General features: G+C 46.4%; 1 protein-coding gene and 1 long non-coding RNA gene across 4 annotated transcripts in view; both read right to left on the reverse strand.

The window, feature by feature from the left end:
* RIPOR2 (RHO family interacting cell polarization regulator 2) overlaps window positions 1-15,045 on the reverse strand; it is a 72,642-nt gene extending 57,597 nt beyond the window's left edge. For 2 of the 3 annotated variants that reach the window (XM_069853297.1, XM_069853296.1), the window contains exon 1: window positions 14,777-15,043. In XM_069853297.1, the coding sequence (XP_069709398.1) occupies window positions 14,777-14,837 (61 nt within the window). In that variant the 5' untranslated portion in view covers window positions 14,838-15,043. Of the gene's footprint in view, window positions 1-14,776 lie in introns of all 3 variants that reach the window. The other variant, XM_069853298.1, reaches the window with a different exon arrangement.
* The window catches only part of LOC138718769 (uncharacterized), a 520,404-nt gene that overhangs the window by 215,691 nt on the left and 286,674 nt on the right, over window positions 1-18,039 (reverse strand). The window lies entirely within an intron of this gene.

Raw genomic sequence — 18,039 nt, forward strand, 5'->3', positions numbered from 1 at the left:
GATATGCATCAGTTAGACATCGCTCTAGGGGGTGGATATAATGACAAGTACTTCAGTTTTCCCATTGCCCCATGGGCTCCAGCCCGCTGAATCCCCCAAATAAGCAGAGCAGGAGGGCTCCTGGGCTTTCAGTTCCATTGCAGATATGTCATTTAGAGAAACCTGGAAAGGGGGAGTGGGACTCAGTAGTCTGGACAGAGGTCTGAGAGGAACCCTCTTCCCCCCATAAAATACTCTGAGGGAGAACTCTGTGAGGACTGCCGTGAAAATGTGGGATATTGCTGCAATTTCTCTGCTTACAGATGGGATGTGCTTCTGTTTTTCAGGTACAAAGACTTAGCCCAGTCCTAGGTAACCTCAGACACCTAAAGGTGAGGGTTGTTTGTGGTAGACAGCTGGGTGGCAATGCTAAGCAGACCATCCAGATGACAATTTGCATGGAGGTCTCTTGTTAGCATGTTTTGATCAGCAAGAAGCCAGAGGAGGTGGGAGGATGATAACTTTGAGCTTTGGATGTCTGAGGTAGATAAGGCCTGCCCTAGTCTTTAAGGAAGATAATTTGCATATAGGCTTTTTCTGCTGTTTCTGCTGAGGAGTTACATCTTTGCTGTGTTTCTGTGGAACCCTCTTGCTCAGAAGGGGTTGCCTGGAAAAACACAGCATCTTTGTATCGCTGTCGGACACCCAACGGAACGTCTCCAGCAGGTATCACACCCAGGCAAACCTCCTGTGGGAACACAGGTAGCAAATCTGAGTGCGCTTACCTGGGGACTTTGGTCCAAAAAAAGAGGTGAATGATCAGACTGGAGAGTGGGGAGCACAGCAAGAGCCAGAACAGGCTCTTGGACAGGCTTTCAGGGACGAGGTAAAGAACAAGACCATGACCCCTGCCATGAGCAATCTGGGCGAGATGCAAGTTCACCATTACGCTTTCCAGCAAAACATATTAAAGTATTGCCACAACTCCCCAATTTTCTATACTACACCCTGCCCATGCTGCTCTTTGGGTTGACTCAGTTCCCATATATATATCTTCTCTGTCAGATGAGCCCGCCCAGTACATCTGGCTTGCATGTATTTTCATCCTGTAACTCTTCTTGCCCTCCTTCTAAAAGCTTTTGGTACTCACTTGTTTTTCACTGCTGACATCCTCTAACCACGTTGCAACCATTTCCCACCTTTTACTTCCCATCACTGTGTTGCTGCTCCACCCTCAAGTTCCTCATTTCTCTCAATGTTGCTTTTGCTAAGCATTCCACCTGCAGCTCTCAGGGCACTTTGTGCAAAAAGAAGTTACATCGTAGAATTATAGAATCACCAGGTTGGAAAAGACCCATCAGATCATTGAGTCCAACCATTCCTATCAATCACTAAACCATGTCCCTCAGCACCTCATCCACCCATCCCTTAAACACCTCCAGGGAAGGTGAGTCAAGTACTCGAGCTAATCTTCGCAGTGATTTAGAAACAGACTCAGTTTTCTGGGACTTCCAGGCAGAAGCTCAGGGGCACTGGATCTGTGGGAGTGACTGAAGTATAATGCAGTCGTTATGCCCTTTGGCATGGTGGTCAAAACACTTGATATATCAAGGAACAGCTATGAGCGTGGAGAGAGAGGGCTAGGGACAGAAATGAGAGTTGCCTTTAGCTTTTAATGTACCACAAGAGAGAATGCTTTCCTTAGGTAATCCTTATTTTATCTTCACTTTGTCCCACCTTGCTGCTTCTGTGCTGGTCTGACATAGCATGGTCTTCAGAGGAAGAACACTTCTTACCGACAGCCTATGCCTCTGGCAGCATTTGAAGATAGCAGCTTAAATTCGAGAGTATTATGCATAAGCATACACCCTACCTGTCCTCACACATATAACTTGGGGGAGCAGAATGAAGGAGCCACTGATTGCAATTCCCCCACCACCACTACCCCCCTGCTCCCCGAACTGTCCCTGTTTCAAAATCAGCTCTGATGACTCTTCTGGGCAGGTTTTGGGTGGCAATGTTCATGGAGGGTTGGAAGGAGCAGCACATTCCAGTTTCTGAGACTGCTTGGCAACCAGGGGTGGCTGAGCTGCTCTTAAACGCATGCCAAGTGTGTGGATGGCATGTCTAGTACTGCAGCTCTTGCCTTACTTTTTTCTCTCTCATTTTTGAAAAGCATTCCTTGTTTTCTAATTAAGGTACCTGAAAAACTGCTGGAAACTTATTTTTTGCTTTCCTGGATAGCTGGGAGTCAGGTATGCAATGCAATGATCAAAGCTATGGTAGAGATCAGAGATCTCAAGCGACAGGTACAGTGCTGTCAGCCTACTTGTTGGGACCATGGCTGTCAGACAACCTCTTCCGTGCTGCTGGCTTGAAGTCCTGCTACTGGACAGCATCAAAACCCTCTCTCTCATCTCACATGCAGGAGTGCAGAGAGTGGGATGCAGTGCTTCCCTCAGATCTGCAGCATGTGAGATAGCTGCTTGGTGCTGCCCTTCCCTTTAGGCTGAACATTAGGAAAAAATTTTTCATGGAAAGGGTCATTGGGCACTGGAACAGGCTGCCCAGGGAGGGGGTTGAGTCACCTTCCCTGGAGGTGTTTAAGGGACGGGTGGACGAGGTGATGAGGGCCATGGTTTAGTGTTTGATAGGAATGGTTGGACTCGATGATCCGGTGGGTCTCTTCCAACCTGGTGATTCTATGATTCTATGATTCCCAGTACAACCAACATGTATAAGATCAAGAAGGCTCTGTTAGACCGTCTCCAGGAGAAGATTCGGCTTTGTAGGTAGAAAGTTGATCTGATCCCAGCTTCCTTGTTGAGATCCTCTTGAATCTTTAGATCTCTCCTGTTCTTTTTGAATCTCTTAGATCTGCTTTTTTGAATCTCTTGGATATTTCCTGTTTCTTGGCTCTCACGTGCCCCAACCTAGCTCCCCATCACAAACTTCATCTTCCATTACAACAGTAGGCTGGACTCCCCGCTGTGTTTCGGAGGTCTCTCAGAGACTGATGCCATCTCCATCCACATTACCAGGCAATAATGTCTGCTGCTGAAACGTGCTTGCCACATCTGCAGAGGACTTCAGTTAAAATATGGATCTAGCACATTTTCACCTCCAGACTCCTCTTCCAGGACATATTTTGGGCACAGAGGAGGAGAAAGCCTCTGTGCATGCTCTAGCACACTCTGGTTAGCAGTACCGGGCATGGTACATCCCATGCTATGAAGCAGGTCTTTGAAGGACCAAGGATCACAAGGGACAGTTATTTAGTAGGGTGAGACACTATGGGACATGTTAGCAACCACCAAAGGTATCCGAGGTCAATGACTGAAAGAGTGGAACATCCAGAGCTTTGGCCAGCCTCACTGTGCCCTCCAGCAGCAGCCTCTGCCTTCCTCCTGCTGAGCGTGTCCCACAGGTCATGGCAAGAAGAGGAGGAGCTGCAGGAATGAAGAGCATGGTCTGGGGAAAATTATGGTCAGATAGGAGAAAGATGCAAAGACTGGGGTAGAGAGGAAGGAGTAAATAATGCCAGACAAGTTTCAAAACCAAGTACCACGTATAAACCCTGCAGTGCTGCACGCCTCTATTCCTTCATTTTCCTGACGTGGCCATTTCATGGAAGAGTCTTCTGGGGCAAAAACTCCAGGCAATTTTCATCCTCAGTTACACTAGTATAAAACCAGAGTTGCCCTGAAATAATTTCCAGATGGACAGAGGTACGGGTGACCCAGCTGGGTCCTCAGAGTGGCCAGTGACCCAAGCTGATTGTGTTTCTCTTTCCTTCTCCTGGGCCACAGTTCTGCACAGAGGATTGCAGATTGGAGAAATTATTTTAATTCCCTTCCTGCCTCCAAGAAACTGCCACAGCTCTATTTTCTTCATCAGCGCATTTTTCTGTGGCTTAAATATAGCAAATATAAAACAAGTGCAGTGCACATGAAATGCCATCCGGCGGAGTGCAATGAGCATGCTGCCTCTGTAATGTAATGAGCCCCAAATGCATCTGCCAAATATTTGGAATGAGATTCCAAAGGAGAGGAGAGATCCACAGCACAAACCCTCAAGCCAGTATCCCTATGCATCTTTTGGGGGGATACAGGTTGTTTGTTGGTCCAGCCTGCCTTCACCTGGAGGCGTTTGAACACTCACAGCGGTTGTTTCCTCTAGGAAAGGTGAAGAACAGCTTTTTGTGCCACATCACTGGGGCTGTGGGTGGATTTGAATATAAAAAATCTCATATAATATGATATAATATGTAATGTAAGGCAAAGAAATAGTGTTTCATTAGGGGTGTGGTCTGGCTTTGTGGCTGAAGTTAAATGACACCAGTTGAACCATGCCAATTTTTTAACATCTGACCCCGGTTACTATTTTCAGCGCAGTGATTTTTGAAGTGATTAATGACAACAGCTTGGCACTAATCAGTGACTGGTGTTGCTGATTAAGCTAACTCTTCCTTGGCTCACAACAGGCATCAGGAATGGAAAGGGCAGGAAACTCCCCAGAGTGACAGAAGAGGCAGAGCAGATCAGGACCTCCCGAGCTGCCTGCTTTTCCACGGGAAAATCAAAAAATGCTGTAACCACCCAACCCAAGAGCTGAGCTCAGCACTGCTGGAGGCCTCTGCTCCTCCTGTGGCTTTGTTTTGCTTTAAGAATATTTTTATACAGACCCTTTTCAACATTCCTACCCGCCTCAATAAAAAAGTGCCTCACTTGTTAAACGTATGGTAGTATTGCTAGTGTGGCACTCTGCATGTTTTTGTAGGAGGATCTCAGAGATGCTCTCTCACTTCAAATCTACCTACATCTATAAAATCTCTATTCTCTCCAAGGTGCTCAAGAGAAGGAAATCTGTTAGTTCAGTGTGAAGGCTGCACAGCATGACCCAATCCTTCAGTCCTGATGTGACTTAAATTCCTCAAATCATTCAATTTATAAATTAGACTGAGTCTTCAGATGCCGCTCCAGAACTCAGGGTTCCCTAGAGGAGGCAGGCTGTGTTTGCTCTGCTCTTTACATCCCCACCACTAAGAAACTGCAGAGACCTCTGGTCTGCTGGTGATATTTGAGACAGAAAAAGATCTCATTTGCTCAGTGCTTCCTCTGGTAGCTTTATGACATTTACCTGGGCAATGTCCTATCTTTTTTTTTGCTTCCTTCTCAAGTGAGGAGAGACAGTGGGTGGGACTCCAGAACTTACAGGGAGCTCTCATTTGGTAAACTGCACTTCTATACAGCTACAGCCACCCTGCTAAAATGAACACGGTTCCTTGTAGGTCACATCCATAGAATCGTAGAATCACCAGGTTGGAAAAGACCCACCGGATCATCAAGTCCAACCATTCCTATCAAACACTAAACCATGTCCCTCAGCACCTCGTCTACCCATCCCTTAAACACCTCCAGGGAAGGTGACTCAACCCCCTCCCTGGGCAGCCTCTGCCAGTGCCCAACAACAATACTTTTCTACTGCCTTGAGCTAGCAAAAAGTAAGAAGGATGCGAATGAAGCTCCATTTATGCTGTAGAGCCTGAATGTTGGCCAGCCTCATTAGCCACTGGGATCTTAATCACAAACTTTAGAGAGCCGTAGGGCAAAGATGTGAGATTTTATAAGCTAATCTCCAAGAGGAACCTGAAGGAGTCCTTGAAAACTTAATATGACAATATTAAGTGGTAATGACAATATATTTAAAGAGCTTTTAGCCATCCCCATTGAGCCCTTCAGAGACGCTGTCCCTATCTCTTGTGCCACAGGTGGCTCTGACACCCCTACAGGGAAGTTCCTGGATTCTGTTCAGCTGCTGTGGCTCCCAAACCATGGGCACGTTCCTCAGGGGAGCCTAAGGGGCTTTCCACTCTGGTATTGCATGGCATGCAGAGAGGATTACTTGCACAAAAGCTCATTGCTGTGAGTGACTTCCTCCTGGGCTGGCCCAGGGTGCAGCCTGGCAAGATGAAAGCGGAGGTGTTGCCAGCCCTTGTATGTGATGCTACACACACCTCATGCACACACTCATGTCTGAGTTTTTGGAATCATTTTGGATTTTGCTTCCCAGGTTGGTCATTTCACCATGGATTATGGCTTTGAATATTTATGGGGCTGGGGTATTTTCAGTGTCTTTTCTTCACTGTGGCTCATGTGCTGCCGTGACGTTGTTCTGGAATTGGTCTGGTGAGTGATGCTGCACAAGAAACTCATGCACTGAGCTCTCCCACCACAGTGAGTAGGGAAGCACCAAGTGTAGACTGTTTAGCCAGCAGTTAGAGGGGAAAAACTAAAAGCACTGCTATGCAATGGGGGAACCTAACCCTGAACCTGTGTAGGCAGTACTCCGGTTATTGAGTCCCATTTAGAGGCCAAGTACAAGTAGAGCATCACTTTAACGGTAAACAGTTGCTGCAGGGTTTCCTAGCTGGCTTCTGCCACTGCAAAAATTAATCTACTTGGCTCCTGCTACAAGAATGAATCTACCTGGCTCCTGCAGTGGATCTGCCTCCCCCTGCCTGGGGACCAATCACCCCTATGAAGCTGCATGCTGCCCTACAGGCACCAGCCACACTGGTGCCCACTGCTTCCAAGCAGCAAAGGACTCCCGTGGGCAGGGAAAGAGCCAGGATCCTCCAGCAGGTAGTTAAATAAAGGATCCTCATTTCTGTGCTTTGAATTGGCACCTGGAAGGGTTTCTCATTTGCTTCCCTGCCCTCTCTCCTTCTCTCACACAACGCACACACTCAATATTGTCTATAAGGGGAAATAAAGGAGGCCTGCTCGAAGACTTAAGATCCTAAATGTCTGAGAAGGCTGGAATAGAAGTGACTAGAACTGCTTCAATTTGGGTGTAGCCAGATGTGTTTATCCCCTACCATTTGGTCAGGCAGGAGCTGAGTTACAGTGGGACTTTTCAAAAAATCCTACTTTCTCTCAGTCTCTCTCTCTCTGAGCTTTCTTTTCTCGCTGCCTCACATTTTGTATTTCCATTCTTTTATCAACTATTCAAACTCTAGGCATCACTGTTGAGCTCTGGGTCAGCCCCCATCAGTTACACAGTGTTACGCCTGTTGTGCTCAGGATTTCCATAGTGTTTTTGCTTCACCTGTTATCCAGTTGCTAAAGACGCAGGAGTATCAGTGGCTCTTCACAGTGTAGATGATTTCCTGCACATTCCCCACCCGATCTTTTTGGGGTGTGTGAATTTGTACACGTACACCCAGCCCTTAGCAGGAGGTCTGTAGGGAGAACTGGGAATTTCAGCAGTGAGGAAGGGTTGCTTAGGTGACAGCCGTAGTGGGGACCCTCTTCAAACCTTTTCCCTGCTTTTAGATGTCAGATCAAGATTTAAAATTCTGCAGGGCCTGACAACTTCCCTTACCCCTCAAGCGATGGTGAGATGTAGGAGAAATCCTACTACGGGAAATCATTCCACCATCAACATTTTTAGTGCCTCTGTGACATTGTCAAGGGCTTGGTTACTCTCCTCCTTCTCTCTAATTCATGTTCTCAGACTTTTTTCACTCCTTGCCTTTTAACTCTGCACTTCCTGACTCGGTTGTTTTGTGACAGTCACACCCTGGGTGACACCAACCACAAGACTTTAGTTGCAGCATCCAGGCAGGTGGAAGCTCATTTCAGAGGCAGCTGAGCTGTGCCTCGAATTGTTAAAGGCGTGAGTCTGTTTACACCACCAGCTCATGCTAGTCAAGCCAATTTACTCTGTGACTTTAATGATGGGACTGGATGACAAAAACATTGTGTTTCACACAGCTCTCTAAAGACACTGTCCAAACTCAGAAGAGGAAAAAGGGTGCAAAAGAAGGCAGTGTTGCTTTAGACTTTGGTGAAATGCTTGTTTTGGAAGCCTAGAAGGTGACTCTAATCAGTGGTTTCTCTCTAGCTTGTATGTACCTTCCTCTTTTCTCTGAAGGCTGGTTAAATGCCACTTGTTTATTTGACCTGTTTTTTTTTCCCCTCACTGCTGTTATTGTTATTAACGATCTAGAAATATTGTTGACAAATACAAACTTAACATGTTGCCTTCAAGACACGAAGAAGGAAAAAACAAAAAGATCAAAGATCTTTAAAAAATTGGGAGACAACAAAGCAGAAAGTTTCTCTCATGTCAACCTTTTTTTTTAGTTTCAGGCCTCACAGATTATCATTTCTGCTTCAACTGTGGAGCACCATGCCCTATTAAAAATAGCTCTCCAGCTGCCCAGGACAGCTGGAAGGGCTGGGAGGCTAGAGCACTGCGGGTGGGTCAGTGTGGGGGCGTGCAGGGTGGGGATGAGTGCCTTGCACTGCCTCCTCCAACCACAAAAAGCTCTCTCACCCATCTACATAACTCTACGTATGCCTTTGGACCACAAGCGAAAAAGAAGCAGCTGTGAGAAGCAAGTGAGCAAAGCATTAAGCACAAACTGGAACAAGCAAAAACACTCCATAAGAGAACATCCTCTATTCCATGCTGTCCTGTCCAGCATGCTAACTAAGCCTGCCCACCCTCTTGGAGAAAGGTTCTTCAACCTGAGTTTATTGGCCAGACATCTCTTATTATGATCTATCTATCTGGTTGAAGCAGACACTGTTGCCTTGGTGACGAAGTAATGAGAATTCTCTTACTCTGGGCAGCAGTGAGCACGGCATATGCATTCTCTGTCTCTGGGAATGTGAGATAAGCTGAAAGGACAGGTGGGGCTGATGGGACCTGTAAACGTTTTTAGGGCAGTGACACGCAGTCTCTCAGCAGTCAGGCAGGAGAAGCTTCCATGCTTAATATATTGCAAGGCTGCTCATCTTTACTACAGCCTTAGCAGACATTAGACACTCGTATGCTGGAAGAAGTAGACATGTCAAACTCTGTTTGGGGTGAAAACATTGGAAAAAAGGTATCTGTACACCCCTGAGGGACACATCTGCTGGAATACTGTACCGATATGTACACATGAACATCCTCAGAAGACATAATTTCCCTAAAATTGCATCAGTTTGAGGGGACATACATGAGCTGGATCTTACTGAAGTGGAGCTGGTGATGATGAGTGAATGGCTGGCTAGCTATGGCATGGAGAAAAGAGAACTTCCATGGGCAGAGAAAGAGCCAGGCTCTTTCAGCAGGTTAAAGAAAGCAATCCCAATTCCATGCTGGTCCAGTGGGTCACGGACAAGCTGTGACACTGATCTCCCTGCGTGACTTTTAGACAAATCACTGCAGCTGTATGTCCAAGGAAAGCCTAGTGTCTTGTACTGCTTTAGGGGAAGAGTAAGGTTGCTTAACTTAAATTATTGCTGAATAAAAAAACCATGTCTTGACTTTAAGTTAACATCCAAGACCTTACCCTCATTTTTCTCTAAGATCAGCAGTGATATTACAATACATCAGACAGTGCACATAACCATAAACAGCAGCTACCTTTCATTTCAACTAAGCCTCAAAGCTGATCCCAAACCCCAGAGCTAAAACTCTTTTCTCTCTTAAGAAATGACAGGCAGGCTTTACAAAGATGTTGAGCTATCTGGTACATTTTTGAAGCAGACCTTGAAAGTTTGATGCAGTTACCGTACTGCTGGGAGCCTTGATGGGTGGCAGTGCTGGAGCATCCCTGTGTGCCCTAGCAGAATGCCAGTTCTGGGCAAGGAGAGGGCCCTGGGGCTCTGACACTGTGAAATCATAGAATCACCAGGTTGGAAGATACCCACCGGATCATCGAGTCCAACCATTCCCATCAATCACTAAACCATGTCCCTTAGCGCCTCGTCCACCATCCCTTAAACCCCTCCAGGGAAGGTGACTCAACCCCCTCCCTGGGCAGCCTCTGCCAGGGACCAATGACCCTTTCTGTGAAGAATTTTTTTCCTAATGTCCAGCCTAAACCTCTCCTGGTGGAGCTTGAGGCCATTCCCTCTTGTCCTGTCCCCTGTCACTTGGGAGAAGAGCCCAGCTCCCTCCTCTCCACAACCTCCTTTCAGGTAGTTGGAGAGAGCGATGAGGTCTCCCCTCAGCCTCCTCTTCTCCAGGCTAAACACCCCCAGCTCTCTCAGCCGCTCCTCATAAGGCCTGTTCTCCAGCCCCCTCACCAGCTTTGTTGCTCTTCTCTGGAAACACACCATCTAAAGCAGTGCTCTGGTCTACCAAACTGCAGCACACCCTTATTTACTGAATGTTATGAAAAAAGAAAGCTTTTCTTTTTTTTCTTTTTTTTCATTTTCTTTTTCCTTGAGGAAAAAAGAATGCTTTTCTTTTTTTGACACTTTTTTTTCTTTTTTTGATGTTTGGAAACATCAGTGGGATTTTGTGTCAGCTTTGTCCTGAAGGGTGGGTCATGGTTACCACGAGGGTGCATAACAGGAGGTGGAATATGGAGGTGCGAGGAGAAGTCAGTGTGGAGGAACTGTATGAAAAGATCTGCAACAAAGCACAACCTAATTTCTATTTCTCAGTTTGGATATGTTAATCAATGGTACCAAAACGTCTGGACCCACATGCTCGCTGTATTTGCTGAGTGCTTGCAAACTCTGTGCATGGTTGTGTCTACACTGATCTAACAGCTCCTGCTGTGCCAAGCCCCTGGCCCCGGTCCAAGGCTGTGCTGGGGAAGTGGCATCGTGCCTCCATGTAAGTACTCAGCTCTCCTCCTTTGGGAAAGCAGGATGTGCCAAGAGAACTGACCCGTGCCCAAACCTCCCTCCCTCCTTGGCCCTGGGAGCCACAAGAGCCTTTCTGGCTCCCTCTCAGCTTAGACAGACCCAAGGAAAACCAATGCCTGCTTGACCACAGTGATGAGAAGAAGCCTTGTGCCAGTAAAAGTGATTTTTCTTTTTAACATTAAATATAACATCACAATCTCAGGCACTAAAAATTAAAAAGTATTTTCCCAAAAGTAGATGTTTTGACCTAACAAAGGTACGAGACTAACTGGAGTCACTTGCCTTGAATTAACACGGTGAGTAAGGCCATAAAAGAATCTAAACACATCACTCCTTGTACTTTCAAGAGGCTAAAATAGTTTCTTCTCTAAACTTTTGCATACTACAGCTGTGCCCTTTTAAACAATGCCTGCGTTGCAGGGAGGAAGTTGCGCTTCACTGAACCTAAGCACAGTCATTTGCAAAGTCTCTGCTGACCCTTTGAAGGAGACAGCACAATGTAATTGCAAGGCTGTTATTAGAAAACAAGAAAATTAGCTAACAGATTTTCCTTGAGGATGAACATTTTCAAGCTTTGGATACCTATTGCAAGAGTTAGACTGGTATTTCATGAAGATATGTATACTACTGCTTGTCACATCCAGCTCTGTAACGTGGGTTTTCAATGTACAAAAAAGAAAAATGATGCTGTTGGAGCATAAGTAACTGAAAATGGCAGAATTATCAATAACGATGTGGAAAATACAAAAGTTTTTGACAAACTTTTTTGTTTGCATGTGGGAAAATATCAGTGCTAGCTCATGGTCTATATCAATGGGAAAGCATAATACTTTTCCCATTTATCTTTCCCAAAGCAGGGTTTTAAACCATAGCTTTGAAAATAACTATCCAAGGAACTCTTTGTTGATTTTTAAAAAAAACTTGAAACACCAGAGGATTTCCGGAGAGCTGTGAGTGAAAGTAGTGTTACTACTGGTGTGATAGCCTGACAGAGATCCTGGCCTCGTTAGGGAACAGATGATGTAGGAGTCATTTAGGCAGAATTAAAGGAGATGGAATGCAGTCACTCACTAATTTTAGTGAAAATAATTGTGTTGCTAGTGTACCTAGACTTTTGTTAGAAATAAAATTTGGTAATGTATGAGACCTTGATTAAGAAACTTGAAACAGAATAGATTTGTGACTTGCTGAATGGATCTGAAACAAATCTAAGTGACAGATTAAACCTATCTGAAGAATTATCAGGGGTGCTAGTTTCTTGTGAGGACCTGTACAGGTTGGGTCTATCCCTAGGGGTTCTAACTCTCTTTGTGATAGTGAGCTGAAAGAGAACTTTAAACAGTGACCGACTGAATGTGCAGATAGCACGGTGTCTGGGGAAGTGGTAAATCACTCCGACAACAGGCTACTTGAGAAAGTGAGCTGATTCATCTGGTTTTAGTGTGGACATAGCTAGGAGCAAAGGAGATAAGCCTTTACTTAAGATGGTTACAGGATAGTGTTGACCCCATCCCAAGATATTTTGATGCTGAAAGACTTGCGGATTATAGAAGAAAATCTGGTGAAGAGAAGACCCTCAAGTGATGCTGAGACCCAAAAGGACTCAAGAGGTCCCTGTACATATTAGCTGATCCTTAAACTGATCCTGAGATTTACTTATTTAGTTAGTTAGTTAGTTATAAAGCATGAGTGAACAGATCTTATAACTTCTGGGTTTGTCCCTTGTAACAGTTTTAAAGCGGTGGGCGCCACGCTGATGTCCACGCCACCAAGGGTTTGTTTCCAAGAAAAGCTGTGAAAATGCTTTAAAGATTAAAACTCACTCTTAGGAAGAAACAGCCATTGATAATAACGTGCTTGGCAAAGAGTAAGAGAAGTTTGAATACAGTCTATGGATAGTTATAAGAGATTCATGTGTACAAGCAACAGTGAGTCCTTTGCTCTCCTGGATAAGAGGACAACAAACTTCAAAAAAACTAGACAAATTAACATTAGAAGAAATAAGATGTAGCTATCTTTAACTGTGACAGTAACTAAGCACTGGGACAAGTTAAGAAGGTGGATGGGAGATCTGCCAACACCACTTTCCAAATCAAGCCGGATGCAGAAAATAAAAAAAAAAAAGCCCACACCCTAAGAGCTGTGGTCTGTGCTGAGCTGGGAGTCGGAGCTCAGCACCTGACAAACGCCTCCATCTGGTCTAAAAAATCTGTGACTATGTTTTGGCTGGCGCCTAGGTCTCTGCAGCATGAGCAGGGTGGAGGCTGCCCTCTGACCGAAAGAGGCTCTGCCTCTCCCTGCTCGGATCCCACCCAACTCCAAGGTGCCTGCTGGGTTGTCCAGAGTCAACGGAACTGCAGCAACAGCAGCCAAAAAGTTAACATTTCCCTGCTAAGCCCTTCAACAGAGAGGAGAGGGGGCTGAAGGGGAAGGGATCTGTGTCTCAGTTGTTTGGGCTTTCCAGCTGGTAGGTTTGGAAGCCAACAGACCCTCTGGCTGAGAGAACAGCTGAGGTAGATTTGTTCCCAGTTACATGCAGATGACTTGAAAAGGATGTCACCAACTCATAGGTTCATAGGATAACTCAGGTGGGAAGAGATCTCAGGATGTGATCTGGTCCGACCTTCTGCTCTAAGCAGGGGCATGGAGAGGTTTTTAAAATGTTCCTCCCTTTGAAAAGCCAGTCTCTTCTAGCTGTTGCTGGATCAGCCCTGCCAGAAACAATTTAGCTGAGAAGCTGGAAAGGATTTCTTAAGCACTGTATCTTTTCATTCAGATAACACAATATAAATGTCAAATAACCTGCACACATTCCTCTCCTTTCCATCTACGTTTCTGATTAGGAACATAGGCTAGAGATTTCAGAAGCAGCAATGAAACCTAAATTCCACTGGCTTTTCAGAGCACTTGAAAATGTCATATTGAGTCATATTGAGTCATATTGAGTCATATTGGTTATCCTAGGAAGCGGCATCCACCTGCGTGAGGGCAGGATGCAGGGTATGCAACAAGGTAATTTGAATGCCTGTTGATTTGCCCAGTGGCATCAGGTCTTCCCTGGACTATCAGGATTTTTTCCTGAATGCAAATGTTTTGACCTCTTCCCTATGAAAATCTGTTGCCCTTCTCAGCCTGGACTGGGACACAGGGTGAGGTGTGGGGTCATATCTACATGGGAAATGTATTTTGGGTACAGATAATGCATCATTGAAACTGCATTCTTTTCTGTGTCGATGCCTTTCAGTGGGGCTCAGATAACTTGATTTGGCACTATTCACTGCTAAGTTTTCCATACCAACCGCAGCTGAGCTTTGTTTAAATGAGGTTTGCTGAAGCTGTGCTGAAAGTGAGTTTAAAGGTTCACTGTCTTTGGAGCAGATCCAGGGAGCTCTTTGTGCCTTCAACTCCCTTGGAAACTGAGGAGGTCTAGGGGCCAGGAGAAGATTTGCATGAGCAAAGTCTACCCCCCATCCAGTCCCGTCCCCCCCAACCCCCTCCCCTGTCCCCCAGTGGGGTGCAAAAGGAAGAAACAGCAGCGGCAGAAATTAGATACCATGGGCCAGATTCTGCATCCTTCTCTGGATTCTTTTACCTGCATCTCTGCTATTTCGACCTGCTAGCACTCAGTACACATGTAAGCAGCAGCGCGGGATGCAAGGAGTGAGGGGTCAGGCTCTAGCAGTAGCAGTTTTAGGGATAAGAAACTATACCCAGCCTTGTGGCCTGGGTTTTGGCAGCTGGAGAGGAGGAGGCTAATTTTGCTCAGATAATTTAAGTAGCAAGTCACCTTCAGCCCCCGTGTAAAGAGCTCCTTTAATGACAGCTGCACCTGCGATGCTGAATACCCAACGTGCTATATGCATAGTGCAGCCCTGTAGAAAACACACTTGGTGTCCCCCCAGCTTTCTTCTTCTGCTGTAAACTCCTTGCTGGGGAAGCTGAACAAGTGTGGAAGTTATTCTTATTGTGTCTGGGGTGCTTTTGTTCTCCATTCTCTTAGGAGAAAAAAAAAGTCTGGTCACCCTGTGACCTTGAAGCTCATAGACAACTTCAGATTTACCCAAGAAAAAACACCCGAATTAGAAACAGGTCTCTAGTTTGTGTAGGAGAAGGGTTAGTTTAATAAAAGATGACTTTACCTTCCCCAAAGACATCGTCTTCTTCTCCAGGTGCAGTCTGATCTTCTTGGGTGTGCTGCATCGTGGTGAGGATGCAGCTCAGGGAGTAGCCAGAGCCAAGTGCTTGAACTGGTTCCTATGCTACAGCTGAACTATTTCCTTTTACTGATTTCCTAAACATTTTGGTGGTAACGGCTTCCGCATCTGCACTTATGAAAACAGTCTCATTCATATGAATAACGCTTCTTGTTTTCACAGAGGCAGCCTTTGAGATGGTTTTTGAGGTGGGGTGTCTTACTGCTGAGAGAGAAGTTGATTTTGAGAGCAGAGGCGGGCAGGACAGGCTCAAAATGCACCCTGCCCTGTTGCCGTGAATGCCGCTGCGCAGTGCAGCTCTGGCAGCCTGGGCTCTAAGGGTTTTGCATATCAATGTGAATCCTCTCTGGTGGCAGGGGTAGAGCCAGGGAACAAATCTCCTTGCTTGGTCTGTAGAGCAGTTCACTTTCACACCAGGGTCAGTGACCGGTGTAAACCCCCAAGGCTCTCTCAGTGCCATGTGTTCATGAGATTCTATTTTTTATTTAGCACGGCAGCAGTGATGGCACATCCTGACCCACACTGGAGTGACCCATAGCAATGGACACGTGGACAAGCTGGAAAGCCACAAGTGACACCAGATGCACTTGTAGGGACCTGATTCTTGCAGTTAGGTTTTCCTGACTCACCATCTTTGGTGTGTTACCAAACCTATGGACCTTCCTGATGATCAGGTGAACAACAGGAGAACACAGATTCATAGAATTGTTTGGGTTGGAAGGGACCTTAAAGACCATCTAGTTCCTACACCCCTGCCATGGGCAGGGACAACTTCCACTAGATCATGTTGCTCAAGGCCCCATCAACCTGGCCTTGAACACCTCCAGGGATGGGGCAGCCACAGCTTCTCTGGGCAACCTGTGCCAGTGCCTCACCACCCTCACAGTGAAGAAATTTCTCCTTATGTCTAGTTCTAAATCTGCCCCTCTCCAGCTTACACCCATTCCCCCTAGTCCTATCACTACAAGCCTTTGTAAACAGTCCTTCCCCAGATTTATTGTAGGCCTTTCAGGTACTGGAAGGTCGCTATAAGGTCTCCTTGGAGCCTTCTCTTCTCCAGGCTGAACAACCCCAACCCTCTCAGCCTGTCCTCATATGGGAGGTGCTCCAACCCTCGAATCATCTTTGTGGCCTCCTCTGGACCTGTTCCAGCAGCTCCATATCCAGCTTATGTTGGGGATTCCAGAACTGGACACAATACTCCAGATGAGGTCTCGCAAGAGAGGGACAGATGGGCAGAATCACGTCTCTCGACCTGCTGGCCACGTTTCTTTTGATGCAGCCCAGGACATGGTTGGCCTTCTGGGCTGTAAGCGCACATCGCTGGGTCATTTCAAGCTTCCCATCAACCAGCACCCCCAAGTCCTTCTCTGCAGGGCTGCTCTCAATCACATCATCTCCCATCCTGTATTGAAACCGCAGATTGCTCCGACCCAGGTGTAGGACACAAAGTAAAGTAAAGCTTCCTGTAAATTATAGGCATATTATTTGAGTATCCCAGTCACTACTAATTCCACATCACACTGATCTCTTCAGTGGAAGCATTTTCTAAATTTGATAAAGCAAGTTGACTCTCCTCTGCCAGGTTTCTCAGTTTGTGAGACGACCGTACCTACAGACTAACTTACTCTGGACTTCCACAAAGTCAGAGGCACTGACAAAAGAGGCCCTGGCCCAGGTTGCCCAGGGAGGCTGTGGCTGCCCCATCCCTGGAGGTGCTCAAGGCCAGGCTGGATGGGGCCTTGAGCAGCATCATCTAGTAGGTGTCCCTGCCCATGTCAGGGAGGTAGGAACTAGATGATCTTTAAGGTCCCTTCCAACCCAAACTATTCTATGGTTCTATGAAAATCACATTTGGGCCTCGAGTAATGTCTAAGCCTTGCATAGTCCTGCTGACTTCATTGAATCACTCAGGTGATACCTGTTTGCACATACAGGTGCTGGGCCCTCACATCTCTGCTGCCAGAAGTTAGTGTGAAATGACAGTAAACCTGTACCGAGTTTTGATTACTCACTCTAGTAATTGCATGTGTCACCACACCCTTAAAAGTGAGACTTCCAGCACAGCAGCAGTGTTCACTACAGCTTCCAGCAGATGAGTCACAAGAAGATGTAATGAGCTCATCTTTAATTATTATGGCTTTTTTTTTTTTAATTGGGTTTCTGCAGGGCTGAATGTGGAGACACCTGGTCTCCTAGGCAGTGAGAGAGTTTATAACTTGAACTAGTCCAGCTGGAGAAGACAAGAGAGGAGACAGGGCTGGTGGCTTATTTGGATCCCCTGACCTAAACTCATCCCAGTCCTTAGAGCCATGTTCATAAGCTCCCGTAGCAAATCCTGTGGCATCACTTTGGTCATTGTAGGAAGGTGAAAACCCCCTTCCCACCTCAAGCACAGCCTTTCCCTAGGAGCCTCCTGGTCCCTGGAAAGTGGTGCTGTATCCCACAGAGCCCATGCCTCTCCCTTGCTCTCACACTGAGTATCTCAGCTGAGAACCCCAGGGGATGCTGCCTTGTTGGCGGTGGGAAGCTGTGTTTTCCTGCCTGCTTTTGGGTCAAACCAAGAGCATCCTAGGACAGTGTGGGGCAGTGGGGCTCAATTGCCTCGTTTTTCCTCTGCCACAGCAGCAAGCCTCCTTGAGGAGCTTCATTCCTAGGAGGCCCCTCTTGTGCTTTGCTTTGCTTTGCTTTAAAACTACACTTGTTTAAGTCCTTGTAGAGGAAAGATGACAGTTTGGCCCAATGGGTTAGAGAGAGCACTTGTTTCTGGCCCTGCTGAACAGGCTTTGGGAAGTCATAGAATCATAGAATCATAGAATCAACAGGTTGGAAGAGACCCACCAGATCATCGAGTCCAACCATTCCCATCAATCACTAAACCATGTCCCTCAGCACCTCGTCCACCAGTCCCTTAAACACCTCCAGGGAAGGTGAATCAACCACCTCCCTGGGCAGCCTCTGCCAGTGCCCAATGACCTTTTCTGTGAAAATTTTTTTCCTAATGTCCAGCCTAAACCTCCCCTGGTGGAGCTTGAGGCCATTCCCTCTCGTCCTGTCCCCTGTCACTTGGGAGAAGAGTCCAGCATCCTCCTCTCTACGACCTCCTTTCAGGTAGTTGTAGAGAGCAATGAGGTCTCCCCTCAGCCTCCTCTTCTCCAAGTCACTTCTCCTCTGACTCTTTTTCCTGC

Source organism: Phaenicophaeus curvirostris, chromosome 3 (genome assembly GCF_032191515.1).
Source record: "Phaenicophaeus curvirostris isolate KB17595 chromosome 3, BPBGC_Pcur_1.0, whole genome shotgun sequence".
NCBI classification, from domain to species: domain Eukaryota; kingdom Metazoa; phylum Chordata; class Aves; order Cuculiformes; family Cuculidae; genus Phaenicophaeus; species Phaenicophaeus curvirostris.